Raw genomic sequence first — 19152 nt, forward strand, 5'->3', positions numbered from 1 at the left:
GGTTGAAATACGAACACTGTCTTCATTCTGACTGTAGGCTAGTTTGTCACCCCTCTAATAATGAGTTTGTGTGTGTTGTCAGGAGACCAAAGCAGAGGAAATATCCATGGGTCTTTCAGGGTTTTCAACAAGGATTATATTTTCCCACAAATTAAGATCAATAAAGGACAAAGCATGAATATTTTCCCAGATTAAAACATACATAAGCACACGTGCACACACACACATACACACACAGACACAGAGTCCAAGAATGTTGCTAAAAAGCCAGGCTCCTCTGTCCATGGGATTCCCCAGGAAAGAATACTGGACAGGGTTGCTATTTCCTTCTCCAAGGGGTCTTCCCAAGCCAGGGATTGAACCCAGGTCCCCTGCATTGCAGGCAGATATTTTACCATCTGAATTACCAGGGAAGACCTCTGAAATTATAGCAGCATGATATTCTAACAGCACATTTAAGAATGCCTGTTATTAGTATAGCCCCTGTTCATGTGGAGGTCAAACAAGTTTTTGAGAGTTAATCTGAGAACCAAAACACATTCTCTGCAAATTTTTTCAAAGAGAAATGTATTTCGAGGATTTCTGAGAACAGTTACTGTACAGGTTAAGTATAGTAGTTTTAATTACAATATTGCAGAGTATCTTGGATTAAGTAGGAAATTTAAAAAACTTTACATAATCTCACCAAATGTGTTGTTAAAATAACATATTAAATTTTAGTCTTACAAGACTTTTATACTTTTTTGAAAAAAATGTCTTCTCTACTTAGCAAATGCTGTGTTTGGAAATAGATGTGCTTTTGGCATAGTGATCTCTAAATGTAGAAGTGAAATTACTTTAGAAGTTTTCTTTGGGGAGGAGGGTAAAAAAAATTCTTCAATATCTATTTGGTATAAATAAAATTACTATATAAGTGTTTTTTTTAATTTTTTTGAAAGAAAATTCTTCAATGTCTTTTCAGTACAATAGATTTAAATTCCCTGGAGAACTAAACAGCGAATGAGGCAATATGAAAGACTTAACATGTGCTGAATAAATCATCCATCCCTAAGGGCTGCCTGGGCCTGACTATCTTCTGGAAGGCAATGTGGCAAGAATTCCTTTTCTAATTCAATTGCCATATGGCCATACCTGCTGTTTCTGGCTGCACGCTGGCTTTCTCAAAAGTTTCTGTATTTCCTCTCTTTCTCATTAACTATCTCAAAAGTTTGTGTGATTTGTGCCCTGAGTTTCCTATGCCAGTGTTGAAAGAACTCACCCTGGCTTTAAGGTCAGGGAGAATACAGACATCTCTCAGTATCCATGGGAATTGGTTCTAGGACCCCAAACCCTCAATCCACAGATGCTCAGGTCCCTTACAGCTGGTCCTCCTTTTTCATAGATGCTGAACCCATGGATCTGGAAGGCCAGCTGTATTATGTGGGTGTTTTTACATGCCTGGACACATACAGTCCACCTCATAGTATTCCAAAAGTCTAGACAATTCAATGTCACTTAGATACAATGTAAAACCATTAATTAAGGAAAGACAAATGTTAAAGGAACAATGTATTGCACTAAACACATTAAAGTCTAGTTTGCAAATGACTGCATAGATCTGCCACTGAAAAATATGATTTATCTGAAAATTTCCTTTATTCACTAAGCATCATTTAATTTGTGAAATTGTTAATTTTGTACTTAGTCACTCAATCATGTCCAACTCTTTGTGACTCCACGGACTGTAGCCAACCAGGCTCCTTCGTCCATGGGGATTCTCTAGGCAAGAATACTGGAGTGGGTTGCCATGCCTTCCTCCAGGGGATCTTCCCAACCCAGGGACTGAATCCAGGTCTCCTGCATTGCAGGCAGATTCTTTACCATCTGAGCCACCAGGAAGCCACTTTTGTTTAATTTTTAAGATTATATCAATTCTTTTCTAACGAACTTCTGTCATTTATATATAATCTATACATTAGGTTTATAGCAGTACTATAACGAGAGAGATAGTCCGCTGTTGAAAGAGCAAGTGTATTCTGACGACACAACATGCTTATTTGACTCAAGTTTGGAAAACCTTGTAAGACCAGATATATCCTGTAATTAAAAGAGAACTTGGCACAAACCATAAACTTTGACTTTTCCTCCCATGTACCTATACAAAGATGTCATCAAATTTTTGTAGCAGTTTTAAAAAATTATAAAATCAGCATATATTGCTAAATATTTGAAAAAGTCTTACTACATTAATTCAAGTTTATTGGTTTAATATGCTAAAGAAGTAATGCTAATTTACATAGCTAAATTATCATTTTCTTCTAGAATTGTCTTCTTCCAAAATATAAGAAACATTTGCAAATTAGATGATAATTTGGCCACCTCATGCAAAGAGTTGACTCATTGGAAAAGACTCTGATGCTGGGAGGAATTGGGAGCAGGAGGAGAAGGGGACGACAGAGGATGAGATGGCTGGATGGCATCACTGACTCAATGGACGTGAGTCTGAGTGAACTCCGGGAGTTGGTGATGGACAGGGAGGCCTGGCGTGCTGTGATTCATGGGATTGCAAAGAGTCGGACACGACTGAGCGACTGAACTGAACTGAACTGACAGGTATTGATATCTGGATCAGTCTCACATAAAAATATCAATTACCAATCCAGCAAGTACTACCTTAAAGTTTACCCAGAAAACAGAAAAATAAAAATAATGAAACAAATTCATTTCTTAAAACAAGACCAGAGAAAACCATACTTCTAAAGCTAATTCTCTTCTACTAAAATATTCCTCACTGGTTTTCTTTTACTCTTTGCAACCCCATGGACTATATAGTCCATGGACTTCTCCAGGCCAGAATACTGGAGTCGGTAGCTTTTCCCTTCTCCAGGGGATTTTCCCAACCCAGGAATCGAACAGAATCTCCTGCATCACAGGCAGATTCATTACCAACTGAGCTATGAGGGAAGCCCTTCTTTCACAAGAAAAACGGTACTGAAGAATTTATTTACAGGGCAACAATGAAGAAACAGATGTAGAGAATAGACTTATGGACACTGGGCAAGGGGAGGGGAGGAGAGGATGAGATGTATGGAAAGAGAAACATGGAAACTTACATTACCATGTGTAAAACAGATAGCCAACAGGAATTTGGGAATTTGCCGTATAGCTCAGGAAACTCAAACAGGGGCTCTGTAACAACCTAGAGGGGTGGGATGGGGAGAGAGATGGGAAGGAGTTCCAAAAAGGAGGGGATATATGTATACCTATGGCTGATTCATGATGAGTTTAATAGAAAACAGCAAAATTTTGTAAAGCAATTATCCTTCAATAAAAAATAAATTAATAAACACACACACAAAAAAACATGAATGATTCTGTGTTTAGAAAAATGGTAAAACCAATTGCCCAATATATATAAATGTTACCAAAAACATATGACTTATAATGCTTTTAGATACCAGAAACACTGCCTTAGTACAGTTCCTTATTCAAAGTTACCATGTTTAATACAGTGCCACTTAATTAAGAGGCCATGGTGCACTGTATTTTTTTGCCTATTTATTCACTTTTATCAAAGTAGACATCTAACTATGAACCATTTTTTTGAAGTAATGTAAATTAACAATGGTATTTGCTTCATTTTCTGCAAACTCTAAATCACAGACAAAACTGCCCTTGATGAAGTATTAAATGTAACCAGTAAACAATCTTCACTACTGGTAGATCATAAACTTTACATGGTCTCATCATATCAGGTTGTTTATGAAAGTTTGTAAACTACATATTTGTCTTTTTTCTGTAACATATGCAGATCTCTGTGTATTTGTACTACATATATCTGGCAAGATTGAGAGAGAAAAGAAGGAATAAGGAGAATTGAGGGAAGAAAGGAGAGAAGAGGAAAAAGGACAGATATATACTTCAAGCATAAATCTAGTTCTAAGCTTACTGAATAATACACCTGCTAAGGATTTTGTTAATGTAATTTATATCACAATACACTGTTCCATCTAAACTTGAAATACTTTGCAAGTGCATAAACTGGAAAATAGATTGGCAGAGTGATGTAGGAATAGAATGTGATCCACTGGTACTCCAGATTAGCATTTGTAGTTCAGCTCTACTTTTGCATCTGATACATCTCATACACCAAATATAGGTTATGCTGTCTTCATATACCCAATATGCACTTATTTTTTTAAAAATAAGTGATTCATTATTTCTTCAGCAAAATACATCCTATAACTTTATGGTGGACTACAAAGGTAAGAAAAGTGCTATTATAATTTATTAATAGTAAATACTGGAATAATCCCTATAGTCCCATGTTGCTTAAACTAACAGGAGGCAGTAGCATAAGAATTGCAATCATTACTTTTATAAATGGATGCTTTTAATAAAATTTATTTTTGCAATTAAAACTATGTTGCTAATCATAGTTTGTATCCCAGTTGAATAATAGCACCAGTAATATACAATAAATGTTTATATATACCAGATATTTTACATACACTCATTTGTTGCTGTTGTTGTCTAGCCACTAAGTCATGTTTGACTCTTTTGAGACCCCATGGATTGCAGCCTGCCGGGTTATTCTGTCCATGGGATTTCCCAGGGAAGAATACTGGAGTGGGTTTCCATTTCCTTCTCCAGGGCATCCTCTTGACCCAGGGATCAAACTTCCATCTCCTGAATTGGCAGGCAAATTCTTTACCACTGACTCACCAGGGAAGCCCACATGCACACATAATTAAATATTTATATATATATATATATATATATGCCCACACATACATACACATATGTACTTACTCATACACACACAATTTCAAATATTGCAGTAGTTTTGCAAGGTACTTATATAATAGCCCTCATATTACAAATTAGAAAATGAAACTAACTTGTTCACAGCCACATCACTCATAATTAGTTGAGCCTGAATTTGATTCTAGTCTACCTGACTCCAAAGTCCTTTAACCTAGTGTTTCTCAAAAAGAATAAACACACAAGATATAAAATAATAAAATCTAAGTTTTGTTGACAATTCTAAATGATTAGATGAGAAATGTATATGTTGCACATAAATCACAGATTGCCCAAGTAAAAATATTAGATCTTTGCAATTATAAATTGATCACTTGATAAGATATTATACTTCTTTGGTTCCAGTAAGAAGTTAAGTCCTACATTTGACATCAGTCACATTTTCTAAATAACAAGACAGTAGTCTTGATGTTCTGTGATAGAGCTAAATCTTTAAACAAAAAAAAATATGCTGAACCCTAAATTCTTATATACTGCATACAGTGATAATCTCATGCTCAGTGCAGGTTCCTGGGTGATGAAACGATGATATAATAAGCCCTCAGTCTCTGTAATTCATACATAAAACATGCTCTTGGCTTTAACAACATAACATATAACACACAGAGCACTCCTCACACACATATTGAATGATTAGTTTGATATATGTCGATGATAAATACTGGTTCATTATCTATATTATCTCCCCCTGGCCAAATTAAAGTCAAACATGCCTGGTGACAACATATTCAATGAGGTAAATGCTTCATGTTAATGCAATATTAAAAGTAGGAATATTTTATGTATAATAATATGATTAGATAAATATTTCAGATGAATATATAATGTTCTATGTGTAGGATGAAGTGCTTAGACATTGTAAATGTATTGAATAAACCTATGCATATAACTTTCAGATACTATCAAGGATAATGTTCCTTGGCTGGCTTCCTTCTTGAATGATAATATAATCCAGTATTTTAAAAATCAATAATCAATTTTCTATTCAAATGATTATGCAGGTTAGAGAATGAAACTAAAATAAAGAAACTGGAGGGGGGATTTTAACCAGCAGAGGAGAGACTATGCTTTTTAGAGCTGTTGTTAAGCTTGCTAGGAAGACAAATCTAAGACTTAATAGATGATTTATAATAATTTTCAGATCATAAAATTGATTTCAATTATCTTTAAGAGCTCAGTTATGCTTCAAGAACTCAAGGATGTTCTGGTCCATTATAAATGTTCATGACCTAATCAACGTCTTTCAGAAACCTCTTACCAATTTTTGAACTTGCACTTTAATTCCTGGGCTATTCTCTGAGGTTTACTACTTCCCAGCACTCTCCCTTCTCCTCCTGTTGGAACCGACTTCCTTACAGCCCTTTTTCAATCTACCCATCACTTTAACCACTGCTTTTACTGCCCTAAACTTAGATTTCAAGGAAAGTGCTATAAAATATAAATGCATTTTTTTCCTTTGAATAAAAATTAACTGTTCAAACAGTTTACATTTGGGGAGGTAATACTGAGGTAAATAAAGTTTACAGGAACTGATTAGTTTCAGGTCATAAAATCAAACTATTTATCACAGAATTTCCACATCAGTTCTGTTTTAATTATTAAGTCAACTTTTTATCTTTTGACAGAATCATACCCAATGGCTTCACTGAATATCTATATAAATAGTAGTATGGATGCATGCCTGCATGCTAAGTCGCTTAAGTCATGTCTGACACTGTGTAATGCTATGGACTGTAGCCCGCCAGGCTTCTCTGTTCATGGATTCTCCAGGCAAGAATGCTGGAATAGGTTGCCATGCCCTCCTCCAAGGGACCTTCCCAAACCAGGGATCAAACCGGTGACTCCTGCATCTCGTGCATTACAGGTGGATTCTTTACTGCTGAGCCACTGGGAAAGCCCAAAATAATAGTATAAGAGAGACTAAAGGAAGATATAAAAGAAGACAGAAAATGGAAAAAATCCCATAGTTAGTACAATTTAGACCTGTGGTCTACTAGCTGAGGGCTTTTTGTTTTTTTTTTTTAACAATTGTATTGAAATTTTAATTTGATTTTCTAAGTATCTTATAATTGTGACTAAATGTAATTCTAAGTAAATTGTCTCAAGAATAATGTCAACACAGATTAAAAGATTTCATTAAACACTATCATGAAATAATGAGATTCTCTTATAAACTTTGCAAATTGATGGCACACTAAGCAATTTCTCAAAATCAAATTATATATGCTTTGTGTGTCAGTATGTGTTTTGTACATAATAATCAATTCAACAACTCTAATAACTTTCATAGAAAAACACATCATAATCCATCAGTCAGATGGAATATGATAGTTACCTCTATCTGTATCAAAATAACATTTATTTAATCTACAAAAACAGTTTTGTCTCCAATTTTATCTCCTACCATTGATATGATTCTGTCTGTACTTTTTAGAAATTTAAGCTATTATTATTAAAGATTTCAGAAATAAAACCTCATGGCTACTATAATAAAATACATTAAGAACACTAAGATGAGAAAAAAAGAAAGAGAAACCTGTTATTTGGAATATTGTAATATATATTCAATGGTTTTATTCTAGATGTAATCAAGCAGTTGAGGCTAACAAGTAAAAATCCATGATAATAAAATTCCAAAAATAAGTAAAATAGACATCTAAGACAAAAATTTTACTGTATCAATTTTAATGACAATTTACAAAAAAATGTGTGACAATATGTCTTTGATTTCTGGCTAACTGCTGTTTATTATGACTGTGGACTTACATATTTGTACTAAAAACATCAATGTAGCATATAAGGAGGTAACATTGGCAAAAAAAAAACCCAAATAAACACTTAAGTATGATGAGCAGGAAGAAGGAAATGCCATTAGAAATAAAAGAAATAAGCAATAGTAACAGAAATGAGACAACAAAGACAAATTTAATAATAAGCTTGAAAACTTTCCTAAAACGGGGAAGGAAATAATGACCCCAGTCCAAGAAACCCAGAGAGTCCCAAGGCAAAACACTCTAAGACACATATTAATCAAATTAACAAAGATCAAACACAAAGAACAAATATTAAAAGCAGCAAGGGAAAAACAACAAATAACACACAAGTGGATTCCCATAAGGATAACAGCTGATCTTTCAATAGAAACTCTTCAGGCCAGAAGGGAATGGCAAGACATACTTAAAGTGATGAAAGAAAATAACCTACAGTCCAGATTACTGTACCCAGCAAGGATCTCATTCAAATAAGAAGGAGAAATCAAAAGCTTTCAGTTCAGTTCAGTTCAGTCGCTCAGTCGTGTTCGACTCTTTGCGATCCCATGAATCGCAGCAGGCCAGGCCTCCCTGTCTATCACCAACTCCCGGAGTTCACTCAGACTCACGTCCATTGAGTCAGTGATGCCATCCAACCGTCTCATCCTCTGTCGTCCCCTTCTCCTCCTGCCCCCAATCCCTCCCAGCATCAGAGTCTTTTCAAATGAATCAACTCTTCGCATGAGGTGGCCAAAGTACTGGAGTTTCAGCTTTAGCATCATTCCTTCCAAAGAAATCCCAGGGCTGACCTCCTTCAGAATGGACTGGTTGGATCTGCTTGCAGTCCAAGGGACTCTCAAGAGTCTTCTCCAACACCACAGTTCAAAAGCATCAATTCTTCGGTGCTCTGCCTTCTTCACAGTCCAACTTTCACATCCATACATGACCACAGGAAAAAACATAGCCTTGACTAGACGAACCTTTGTTGGCAAAGTAATGTCTCTGCTTTTGAATATGCTATCTAGGTTGGTCATAACTTTCCTTCCAAGGAGTAAGCGTCTTTTAATTTCATGGCTGCAGTTACCATCTGCAGTGATTTTGGAGCCCCCAAAAATAAAGTCTGATAAGAGAATTCAGCACCACCAAACCAGCTCTCCAACAAATGCTAAAGGATATTCTCTAGACAGGAAACACAAAAAGGATGTATAAACTCGAACCCAAAACAATCAAGTAAAGAGCAATGGGATCATACTTATAAATAATTATCCTTGAATGTAAATGGGTTGAATGCCCCAACCAAAAGACAAAGACTGGATGAATGGATACAAAAACAAGACCCCTACATATGTTGTCTACAAGAGACCCACCTCAAAACAGGGGACACATACAGACTGAAAGTGAAGGGCTGGAAAAAGATATTCCACACAAATAGAGACCAAAATAAAGCAGGAGTAGCAATACTCTTATCAGATAAAATGGACTTTAAAACAAAGGCTGTGAAAAGAGACAAAGAAGGACACTACATAATGATCATAGGATCAATCCAAGAAGAAGATATAACAATTATAAATACATATGCACCCAACATAGGAGCACTGCAATATGTAAGACAAATGCTAACAAGTATGAAAGGGGAAATTAACAATAACACAATAATAGTGGGAGACTTTAATACCCCACTCACACCTATGCATAGATCAACTAAACAGAAAATTAACAAGGAAACACAAACTTTAAATGATACAATAGACCAGTTAGACCTAATTGATATCTATAGGGCATTTCACCCCAAAACAATGAATTTCACCTTTTTCTCAAGTGTGCATGGAACCTTCTCCAGGATAGATCACATCCTGGGCCATAAAGCTAGCCTTGGTAAATTAAAAAAAAAAATTGAAATAATTCCAAGCATCTTTTCTGACCACAATGCAGTAAGATTAGATCTCAGTTACAGGAGAAAAACTATTAAAAATTCCAACATATGGAGGCTGAATAACATGCTGCTGAATAACCAACAAATCACAGAAGAAATTAAAAAAGAAATCAAAACACGCATAGAAACAAATGAAAATGAAAACACAACAAGCCAAAACTTGTAGGACACTGTAAAAGCAGTGCTAAGGGGAAAGTTCATAGCAATACAGGCATACCTCAAGAAACAAGAAAAAAGTCAAATAAAAAACCTAATTCTACACCTATAGCAACTAGAAAAGGAAGATATGAAGAACCCCAGGATTAGTAGAAGGAAAGAAATCTTAAAAATTTGGGCAGAAATAAATGTAAAAGAAACAAAAGAGACCATAGCAAAAATCAACAAAGCCAAATCCTTTGAAAGGATAAATAAAATTGACAAACCATTACCCAGACTTATCAAGAAACAAAGGGAGAAAAATCAAATCAATAAAATTAGAAACGAAAATGAAGAGATCACAACAGGCAACACAGAAATACAAAAGATCATAAGAGACTACTACTGTCAGCAATTATATGCCAATAAAATGGACAACATGGAAGAAATGGACAAATTCTTAGAAAAGTACAACTTTCCAAAACTGAACCAGGAAGAAATAGAAAATCTTAACAGACCCATCACAAGCATGGAAATTGAAACTGTAATCAGAATTCTTCCAGCAAACAAAAGCCCAGGTCCAGATGGCTTCAAAGCTGAATTCTACCTAAAATTTAGAGAAGAACTAACACCTATCCTACTCAAACTCTTCCAGAAAATTATAGAGGAAGGTAAACTTTCAAACTCATTCTATGAGGCCACCATCACCCTAATACCAAAACCTGACAAAGACCCCACAAAAAAAGAAAACTACAGGCCAATATCACTGATGAACATAGATGCAAAAATCCTTAACAAAATTCTAGCAATCAGAGTCCAACAACACATTAAAAAGATTATACACCATGACCAAGTGGGTTTTATCCCAGGGATGCAAGGATTCTTCAATATCTGTAAGTCAATCAATGTAATACACCACATTAACAAATTGAAAAATAAAAGCCATATGAGTATCTCAATAGATGCAGAGAAAGCCTTTGACAAAATTCAACATCCATTTATGATAAAAACTCTCCAGAAAGCAGGAGTAGAAGGAACATACCTCAACATAATAAAAACTATATATGACAAACCCACAACAAACATTATCCTCAATGGTGAAAAATTGAAAGCATTTCTCCTAAAGTCAGGAACAAGACAAGGGTGCCCACTTTCACTACTACTATTCAACATAGTTTTGGAAGTTTTGGCCACAGCAATCAGAACAGAAAAAGAAATACAAGGAATCCAAAATGGAAAAGAAGAAGTAAAACTCTCACTGTTTGCAGATGACATGATCCTCTACATAGGAAACCTTAAAGACTCTGCCAGAAAATTACTATAGCTAATCAATGAATATAGTAAAGTTGCAGGATATAAAATCAACACACAGAAATCCCTTGCATTCCTATACACTAATAAAGAGAAAACAGAAAGAGAAATTAAGGAAACAATTCTATTCACCATTGCAACGAAAAGAATAAAATACTTAGGAATATATCTACCTAAAGAAACTAAAGACCTATATATAGAAAACTATAAAACACTGGTGATAGAAATCAAAGAGGACACTAATAGATGGAGAAATATACCATGTTCATGGATTGGAGGAATCAATATAGTGAAAATGAGTATACTACCCAAAGCAATCTATAGATTTAATGCAATCCCTATCAAGCTACCAACGGTATTTTTCACAGAGCAGGAACAAATAATTTCACAATTTGTATGGAAATACAAAACATCTCGAATAGCCAAAGCAATCTTGAGAAAGAAGAATGGAACTGGAGGAATCAGTCTGCCTGACTTCAGGCTCTACTACAAAGCCACAGTCATCAAGACAGTATGGTACTGGCACAAAGACAGAAATATAGATTAATGGAACAAAATAGAAAGCCCAGAGATAAATCCATGCACCTATGGACACCTTATCTTTGACAAAGGAGGCAAGAATATACAATAGAGAAACGACAATCTCTTTAACAAGTGGTGCTGGGAAAACTGGTCAACCACTTGTAAAAGAATGAAACTAGACCACTTTCTAACACCATACACAAAAATAAACTCAATGGATTAAAGATCTAAATGTAAGACCAGAAACTATAAAACTCCTAGAGGAGAACATAGGCAAAACACTCTCTGACATAAATCACAGAAGGATCCTCTATGACCCACCTCCCAGAATATTGGAAATAAAAGCAAAAATAAACAAATGGGACCTAATTAAAATTAAAAGCTTCTGCACAACAAAGGAAACCATAATCAAGGTGAAAAGACAGCCTTCAGAATGGAAGAAAATAATAGCAAATGAAGCAACTGACAAACAACTAATCTCAAAAATATACAAGCAACTGCTACAGCTCAATTCCAGAAAAATAAATGACCCAATCAAAAAATGGGCCAAAGAACTAAATAGACATTTCTCCAAAGAAGACATACAGATGGCTAACAAACACATGAAAAGATGCTCAACATCACTCATTATCAGAGAAATGCAAATCAAAACCACAATGAGGTACCATTTCACACCAGTCAGAATGGCTGTGATCCAAAATTCTACAAGCAATAAATGCTAGAGAGGGTGTGGAGAAAAGGGAATCCTCTTACACTGTTGGTGGGAATGCAAACTAGTACAACCACTATGGAGAACATTGTGGAAATTCCTTAAAAAGCTGGAAATAGAACTGCCTTATGACCCAGCAATCCCACTGCTGGGCATACACACCGAGGAAACTAGAATTGAAAGAGACACATGTACCCCAATGTTCATCACAGCTCTGTTTATAATAGCCATGACATGGAAGCAACCTAGATGTCCATCAGAAGATGAATGGATAAGAAAGCAGTGGTACATATACACAATGGAGTATTACTCAGCCATTAAAAGGAATACGTTTGAATCAGTTCTAATGAGGTAGATGAAACTGGAACCTATTATACAGAATCAAGTAAACCAGAAAGAAAAACACCAATATAGTATACTAACGCATATATATGGAATTTAGAAAGATGGTAACGATAACCCTGTATGAGAGACAGCAAAAGAGACACTGATGTATGGAACAGTCTTTTGGACTCTGTGGGAGAGGGTGAGGGTGGGATGATTTGGGAGAATGGCATTGAAACATGTATAATATCATATAAGAAACGAATCACCAGTCCAAGTTCGTTGTAGGGTACAGGATACTTGGGGCTGGTGCACTGGGATGACCCAGAGAGATGGTACGGGGAGGGATGTGGGAGGGGTGTTCAGGATGGGGAACACGTGTTCACCCGTGGTGGATTCATGTTGATGTATGGCAAAACCAATTCAATATTGTAAAGTAATTAGCCTCCAATTAAAATAAATAATTTAAAAAAATTATAAGCAATAAGATACATAATTCTATATACAGAAATTCTTCTGGTTGTATAGAAATTCTTTGCTTATATGTATTTTTAAACAATATCTTGATTAAACTCCCTAGAAAAACAGGTCTCTTCGTTTCAGCTTATCAAGTACATACAAATGACTGAATAACATTTCTTTTTCAACACATGCTTCTTCAAAGAGCAAAACAGAACTCTATAGACACTAGGCTAGATGAAGTCCCAAAGGGGTAAGTCAAAAATTTTTTCCATGTATTTTGAAGGTCTGTCTCTGGACAATTTATTGAAAATATAAAAATGAGGCACTAACTGCTCTATGCCCACCTGTGATAGAGTTTTAGGACAATTTTCCCTATCCTTTTCTATACTTCTTTCATTTATCCATTATTTTATCTGTATCTGTTTTACTTCTCCTTGTTTTGGGAAAAATCATAATGGTGAAACTGAATTATCATTAAGGCTTGTTTCAAATCAGTGCCTGGGAAATAAATTAGCCTCTATTCTTACAAAGTAATAATGTCAGTAAATGAGAGCTTCCAGGTATGGTACAGGAAATTAAAGCAATGATACCCAAGGCTTTAACAAAGTCACAAGAGAATACATAGTATTGATTCTAAGAAAAGATAGATAAAAAATAACTATGTCAGTCAATTTAATATATTAGAGTGGAAACATATTAATTAAAACAAAAATCCTATGATTTAAGGGCAATGTCTGCTAATGGGTTTCTTTCAGAAAGGATAAAAATATTCTAAAATTAGATAGTGGTGATGGATGCCTAACACTGAATATACTAAAAACAATGGAAGCATGTTCTTTAAAAGGGTGAACTTTATGGCATGTAAATTATATCAATAAAAGATTTTAAATTAAATTCTATCATCTATCTAATCTCCATCTCCTAAAATGTCTTTACAGCAAAATATAGACAATAATTTTATCTAATCCTAATCTGGTCCATGATTGCCACTGAGATACACAAAATGACCTTAGATTTGACTACAATTCACAAGGTTTAGATTAAAAAATAATTACTAATAGCAATATTAGGCAAATGGTTTTATGTAGCCTGTCACTGTTCTCAATAAAAAATTCAAAAGAAGTGATATGGTCTCCTTTTAAATACACTGTTGGTGCTTCTACATCAAAGCATATTCTATTTTAACTATGCTCCTTGTAACTGTGGAGTCCTCTTGTCATTCCCTCCTGAATCTTCTGGGAAATGAGCTGCTTTATTGCTAGCATATTCAGGCTGCTGACTGCTGGTGGAAAGTCATGAAATTTGGCTTATTAACTTCTGTATAAATTGATGTTATCTAACCTCATCTGAGCCTTCACTATTGCTTGGAAATCTTTTTATTAATATCTAATTGGCTCCTTAACACATTTTCCATAGTGCTCATTTCAAAGCTTTTCAAATCTCCTGTCTTTTCAACATGACCTCACCTATTCATTCAGCAAAGATCAGGATCTCCTACTTGATGGAAAAATTCCTCCACTTCCAAATTTATCTTACCTGTTATTTTCTTCACACCTCAAGAAGACAGGGGTCATCTGACTATTTCAAAAACATCCTAGTTTTAGTGGAAATAAACCTGACTTATTTCATTACATGTCTGCCACCATCTACCTCTATCATCATGGGCAAGGCAATTTACCTGGCTCCTGATTTTTTCATCTGTGAAATTAATGCCTTGGACTAGGTGAGTTCTAAGGCCACTTTCAGTACTGAATCAAGGTTTTTCTCATCTTATGTCTAATCTATGCTTTTCTATCCCCCTGGGACCTTTCCTTTTCATTCAGCCTATATATGTTGAATACAAATGAGGCATAAGATACTTTCTGTCTGCTAATCTCCTCTTTCCAACTTGATTCTTCACACCCTAGATGTTCTTGCAGCTTCACTTTTAAAAATTCTTCATCACTGGTATCATAAATTAATATTTGTACTATTTCTCAATCAAATGTTTTCAAGCTGTAGATAACACATGAGGACTCTACTCTACTGCCACTGACTTATCTCTTCACATCTTCCAATTTGGCTTCTGTTTCTAGCACTTTATCAAAATAGTACAAATGATTTTTCCTCCATGCTTACCCTACTTACATTATCTTGGACATAAAGCCCCACCTTGAAACTTTTTCTCACTTTCTCCATAGTTCAGAGGCTTTATTTTTCACCTCTCTTCCTTCTCTATTTTTATTTTCCTTCCTCAATCTATGACTTAAATGTGAGTATTCATCAGAGATGTCTTGTTCTTCTTTCTAAACTTTCTTCTCTGAAAACTAATTAATTCTCAGGATCCCAGTTATTATAATGATGTGAATTACAGGAATATTTTTCACTGAATTTCTTTCCATAATTATGCTTAACATCTCTATGGGTATGTCTCACCAGTTTGAAGGTATGTTGAAAATAAAGGTCATCACTAGACCCCAGTAGCTACCCAGGGAAAAAAGGGAAACCACAAGTTGCCCCGATCCTATAAGTCTATCTTTCTATTAATGGTATAAGTTACTTTCTAGTGACTAGAACTGATATGTCAGGAAGGAGACAGGTTTCAGTGTCAGAGACTAAAGTCTTCTCTGAATACACATGTTTAACATAGCTAATTCTTGATTTGGCAAAAATCTCAATGCTCTGAAAGATATTAAAAGTATTGTCCCTTTACAATTATTCAAGTTTGTGATGTAGATGTGGAATCTCGGAATACTATCTCTTTTTACGTAATAACAAAAGTACAACCCATGAATTGAATTATTCTCATTTGCTTCTATAGTTCTGTCATTTATTGCTGTAAGGTGATATAAAGATCTTAGTTTCTGAGAAAATTCAAAGTTTCAATTTCAACTAGATTTAAAAAGAAGAGAAAAAAGGAAAGAAAACATAAACTCACACTTTATCAGTTCCATAACTCCTATAGTCTACAGCAGCTGACACAGCCACAATGAGGGCAGGCATCCCATAGCCAACCAGGTAGAAGTATTTCCTTCGTGAATGTTCACTCTCAAAAACCTCTACCAGCATGATATAGAGCTGCACTCCCTCCAGGAACATCCAGGTGAAGGCAGCCAAGAAGAAGAAATGCAATAGGGCAGCAAAAACTGCACAGGCAATCTAGGGAAAGGAACACATGAGTCAGTAAGATAACTATCAAATGAAGTTCCAATTGCCATAAAGTTAAAATAAATATTTATCAAGACTACAGTAATAAAATAGGTCTGCAAAAGAATTGAGACAAGATTCTTAAAATTCATATACTTAATTCATATATTAAAACCTAATCAAATATAACCTATATTTAAAAATCATCAGTTCAGTTCAGTTCAGTTCACTCAGTCGTGTCCAACTCTTTGCGACCCCATGGACTGCAGCACGCCAGGCCTCCCTGTTCAATGCCAACTGCTAGAGTTTACTCAAACTCATATCCATTGAGTCAGTGATGCCATCTAACCATCTCATCCTCTGTCGTCCCCTTCTCCTCTTGCGTTCAATCTTTCGCAGCATCAGGGTCTTTTCAAATGATCCAGTTTTTCTCATCAGGTGGCCAAAGTAATTGAGTTTCAGTTTCAGCTTCAGCATCAGTCTTTCCAATGAATATTCAGGACTGATTTCCTTTAGGATGGACTGGCTGGATCTCCCTGAAGCCCAAGAGACTCTCAAGAGTCCTCTTCAACACCACAGTTCAAAAGCAACAGTTCTCAGCGCTCAGCCTTCTTTATAGTCCAACTCTCACATCCATACATGACTAATGGAAAAACCATAGCTTTGACTAAACAGACTTTTGTTGGCAAAGTAATGTCTCTGCTTTTTAATATGCTGTCTAGGTTGGTCATAACTTTCTTGCAAGGAGCAAGCATCTTTAAATTTCATAGCTGCAGTCACCATCTGCAGTGATTTTGGAGCCCCCAAAAATAAAGTGTGTCACTGTTTCCACTGTTTCTTCATCTATTTGCCATATTTTACATTTATTAATAATATATATGGATGAAAGCAGAGCATTTTATAATAAGAAAAAAGTATAACATGTAAGAAAAGGTTCTAAGAAGATTCTATTGATAATTATACTGGAGATTAGTCTAAAGGTTTTAAAATAGATCTCACAAATTTTTTTCTTGGTCGTGTATAAATAATCCTATATTTATTAACATACTAAATTCTTCAATTCTTCAATGTAAATGAAGGAGAAACACTAAAACCAAGGAGAAAAATAGCTCAAAATAAAAATATAATAATTAAAATAGTTTATGAGATTATTACTTATTATTAATTGTTTATTTCTTCCTTGCCTTGTTTCAGAAAGGATTTAAGCTGAATTGCGAAGTTTGTACTGCAAAGATGTAAAAGTAGATCTGGTAAAAATAAACTGTTCCATAAGTGCTTTCATTTTCTTATTTTTTGTGTTATTTTACTAAATGCTGGTCTACACAAGCTTGGTAAAAAAGTCAGCTGGACCTTACTCTGTCATATTTTCTAAGGTACTACAAGTTTCAGCTGACCATATATTAATTTTCTTATGTCTGTTTCTGAAATTCTCATTCTTCTGGAGGGGAAGTCTTTATTTTTTATGAGGCCTAAGTAAAATCTGTGGTTCCTATAAAAAAAAAGGCAACAAATTCATACAAATGATCTGATTAGTATGGATTCAGTGATGAGTATGATCCTTGAGAAATGAGGCAAAAGGCAGGTCTATATCCTTGGGTTAGAGAGATGATGATGAAGGGGTGATAAGGAAGTCAGGCACCAGAGGAGCTAGAGAGAGAAAAGGGAAGTGAAAGTCACTCAGTGGTGTATTACACTTTGCAACCCCATGGACTTTAGAAGCCTACCAGGCTCTTCTGTCCATGGAATTGTCCAGGCAGGAATATTGGAGTGGGTTGTCATTCCATTCTCCAGGTGATCTTCCCAACCCAGGAATTGAGTCCATGTCCCCAGCATTGCCGGCAGATTCCTTAATGTCTAAGCCACCAGGGAGGCCCACAGAGAGAGAAAGCAAAGCCTAACTGCCATATAAGATGCAGGAAGAGGACACATATCCAGCAACAAGAGTAAAGACAGTTGGGCTGAGCTGCACCTATCCAAGTTTCATATCAATCATTGTCCTCATGCTACTGTCAGAAATTAGTTTTGTGCAGTCTGCAAAATTTGGAGAAGTTTATCATACCATATGTATCATCAGGAAGCAAGAATAAGAAGGTTTCTAAATGAAAGGAAAAATCAAAGAGCAGTTGAATTGCAGGTTAAAAAGAGAATGAAATGATTTCTTCTTGGGAAATATCACAGTTTCTTGATTTTTAGAGTTAGGGCTTCAACTATTAACTTTTGTTATCAGAGAGTAGTTTTTGGAGAAAAAAATGTGTACTTTGATTGCTTATTCATCTATATGCATTTCTGAGAAAAATTGTCACATTTGTATATGATAACCAATTAAAAGTATAATCACTGTAATTGCACCCTTTAATTAATCATGAATGTGTAATCACAAACATGAATTCAACTGCTTTTTCATTGTAAAGACTGTACATATGGACTCATACCAGAGAACAGCATTAAGTGAATGAATTATTTATTATGCCTAAAAGTCTTCTAAAAAATGAGTTTTCATTTGTAGTTTTAGTCATGAGAACAAATGTGCTATTTTCATGAATCTCAAGGACATAGAAAGGGCCTCACAAATGTTACAAGTGGGCATAAAATTTGTTTAATATATTAGATATTATCTATTGATCATATTTTTTGTTTGGTTTTTATCAAGAACAGTTGGCTGGTACTATTCCTTGTTATCCTCTTTTCTTTCTTTTCCTCCCTTCCTTCCTCCCTCCTTCCCTTCCTTTCTTGATATGGCTAAATGTCATTAGTAATAAAGTATGACATTAGCATTTAAAATGTAAACAGACCTTGAAAAAATAAAAAGTATAAAACAAAACTTGGGATGAGTATATAAATTATAAAAACAATATACAGTTTGAACTATTTTCCAAAATAAGTCAATTAGAAAAGTCATGTTAGCATCCTGTATCATGCATTGAACCTAGACTGGCAATTCATTTCACATATGATATTATACATGTTTCAATGTCATTCTCCCAAATCATTCCACCCTCGCCCTCTCCCACAGAGTCCAAAAGACTGTTCTATACATCTGTGTCTCTTTTGCTGGGATGACCCAGAGGGATGGTATG

The 19152-nt window shown here is 35.1% G+C and overlaps 1 protein-coding gene across 7 annotated transcripts in view; it reads right to left on the minus strand.

Annotated features, from left to right (window-relative positions):
* Window positions 1–19152, minus strand: part of LPHN3 (latrophilin 3) — a 952179-nt gene that overhangs the window by 92120 nt on the left and 840907 nt on the right. For all 7 annotated transcript variants that reach the window (XM_010841647.1, XM_010841644.1, XM_010841645.1 and 4 more), the window contains one exon: window positions 15867–16087. In XM_010841647.1, coding sequence (XP_010839949.1) covers window positions 15867–16087 — 221 coding nt within the window. The remainder of the gene's footprint in view (window positions 1–15866; window positions 16088–19152) is intronic.

Source organism: Bison bison, unplaced genomic scaffold, assembly GCF_000754665.1.
Source record: "Bison bison bison isolate TAMUID 2011002044 unplaced genomic scaffold, Bison_UMD1.0 scf7180017864165, whole genome shotgun sequence".
In the NCBI taxonomy this organism is placed as follows: Eukaryota; Metazoa; Chordata; class Mammalia; order Artiodactyla; family Bovidae; genus Bison; species Bison bison.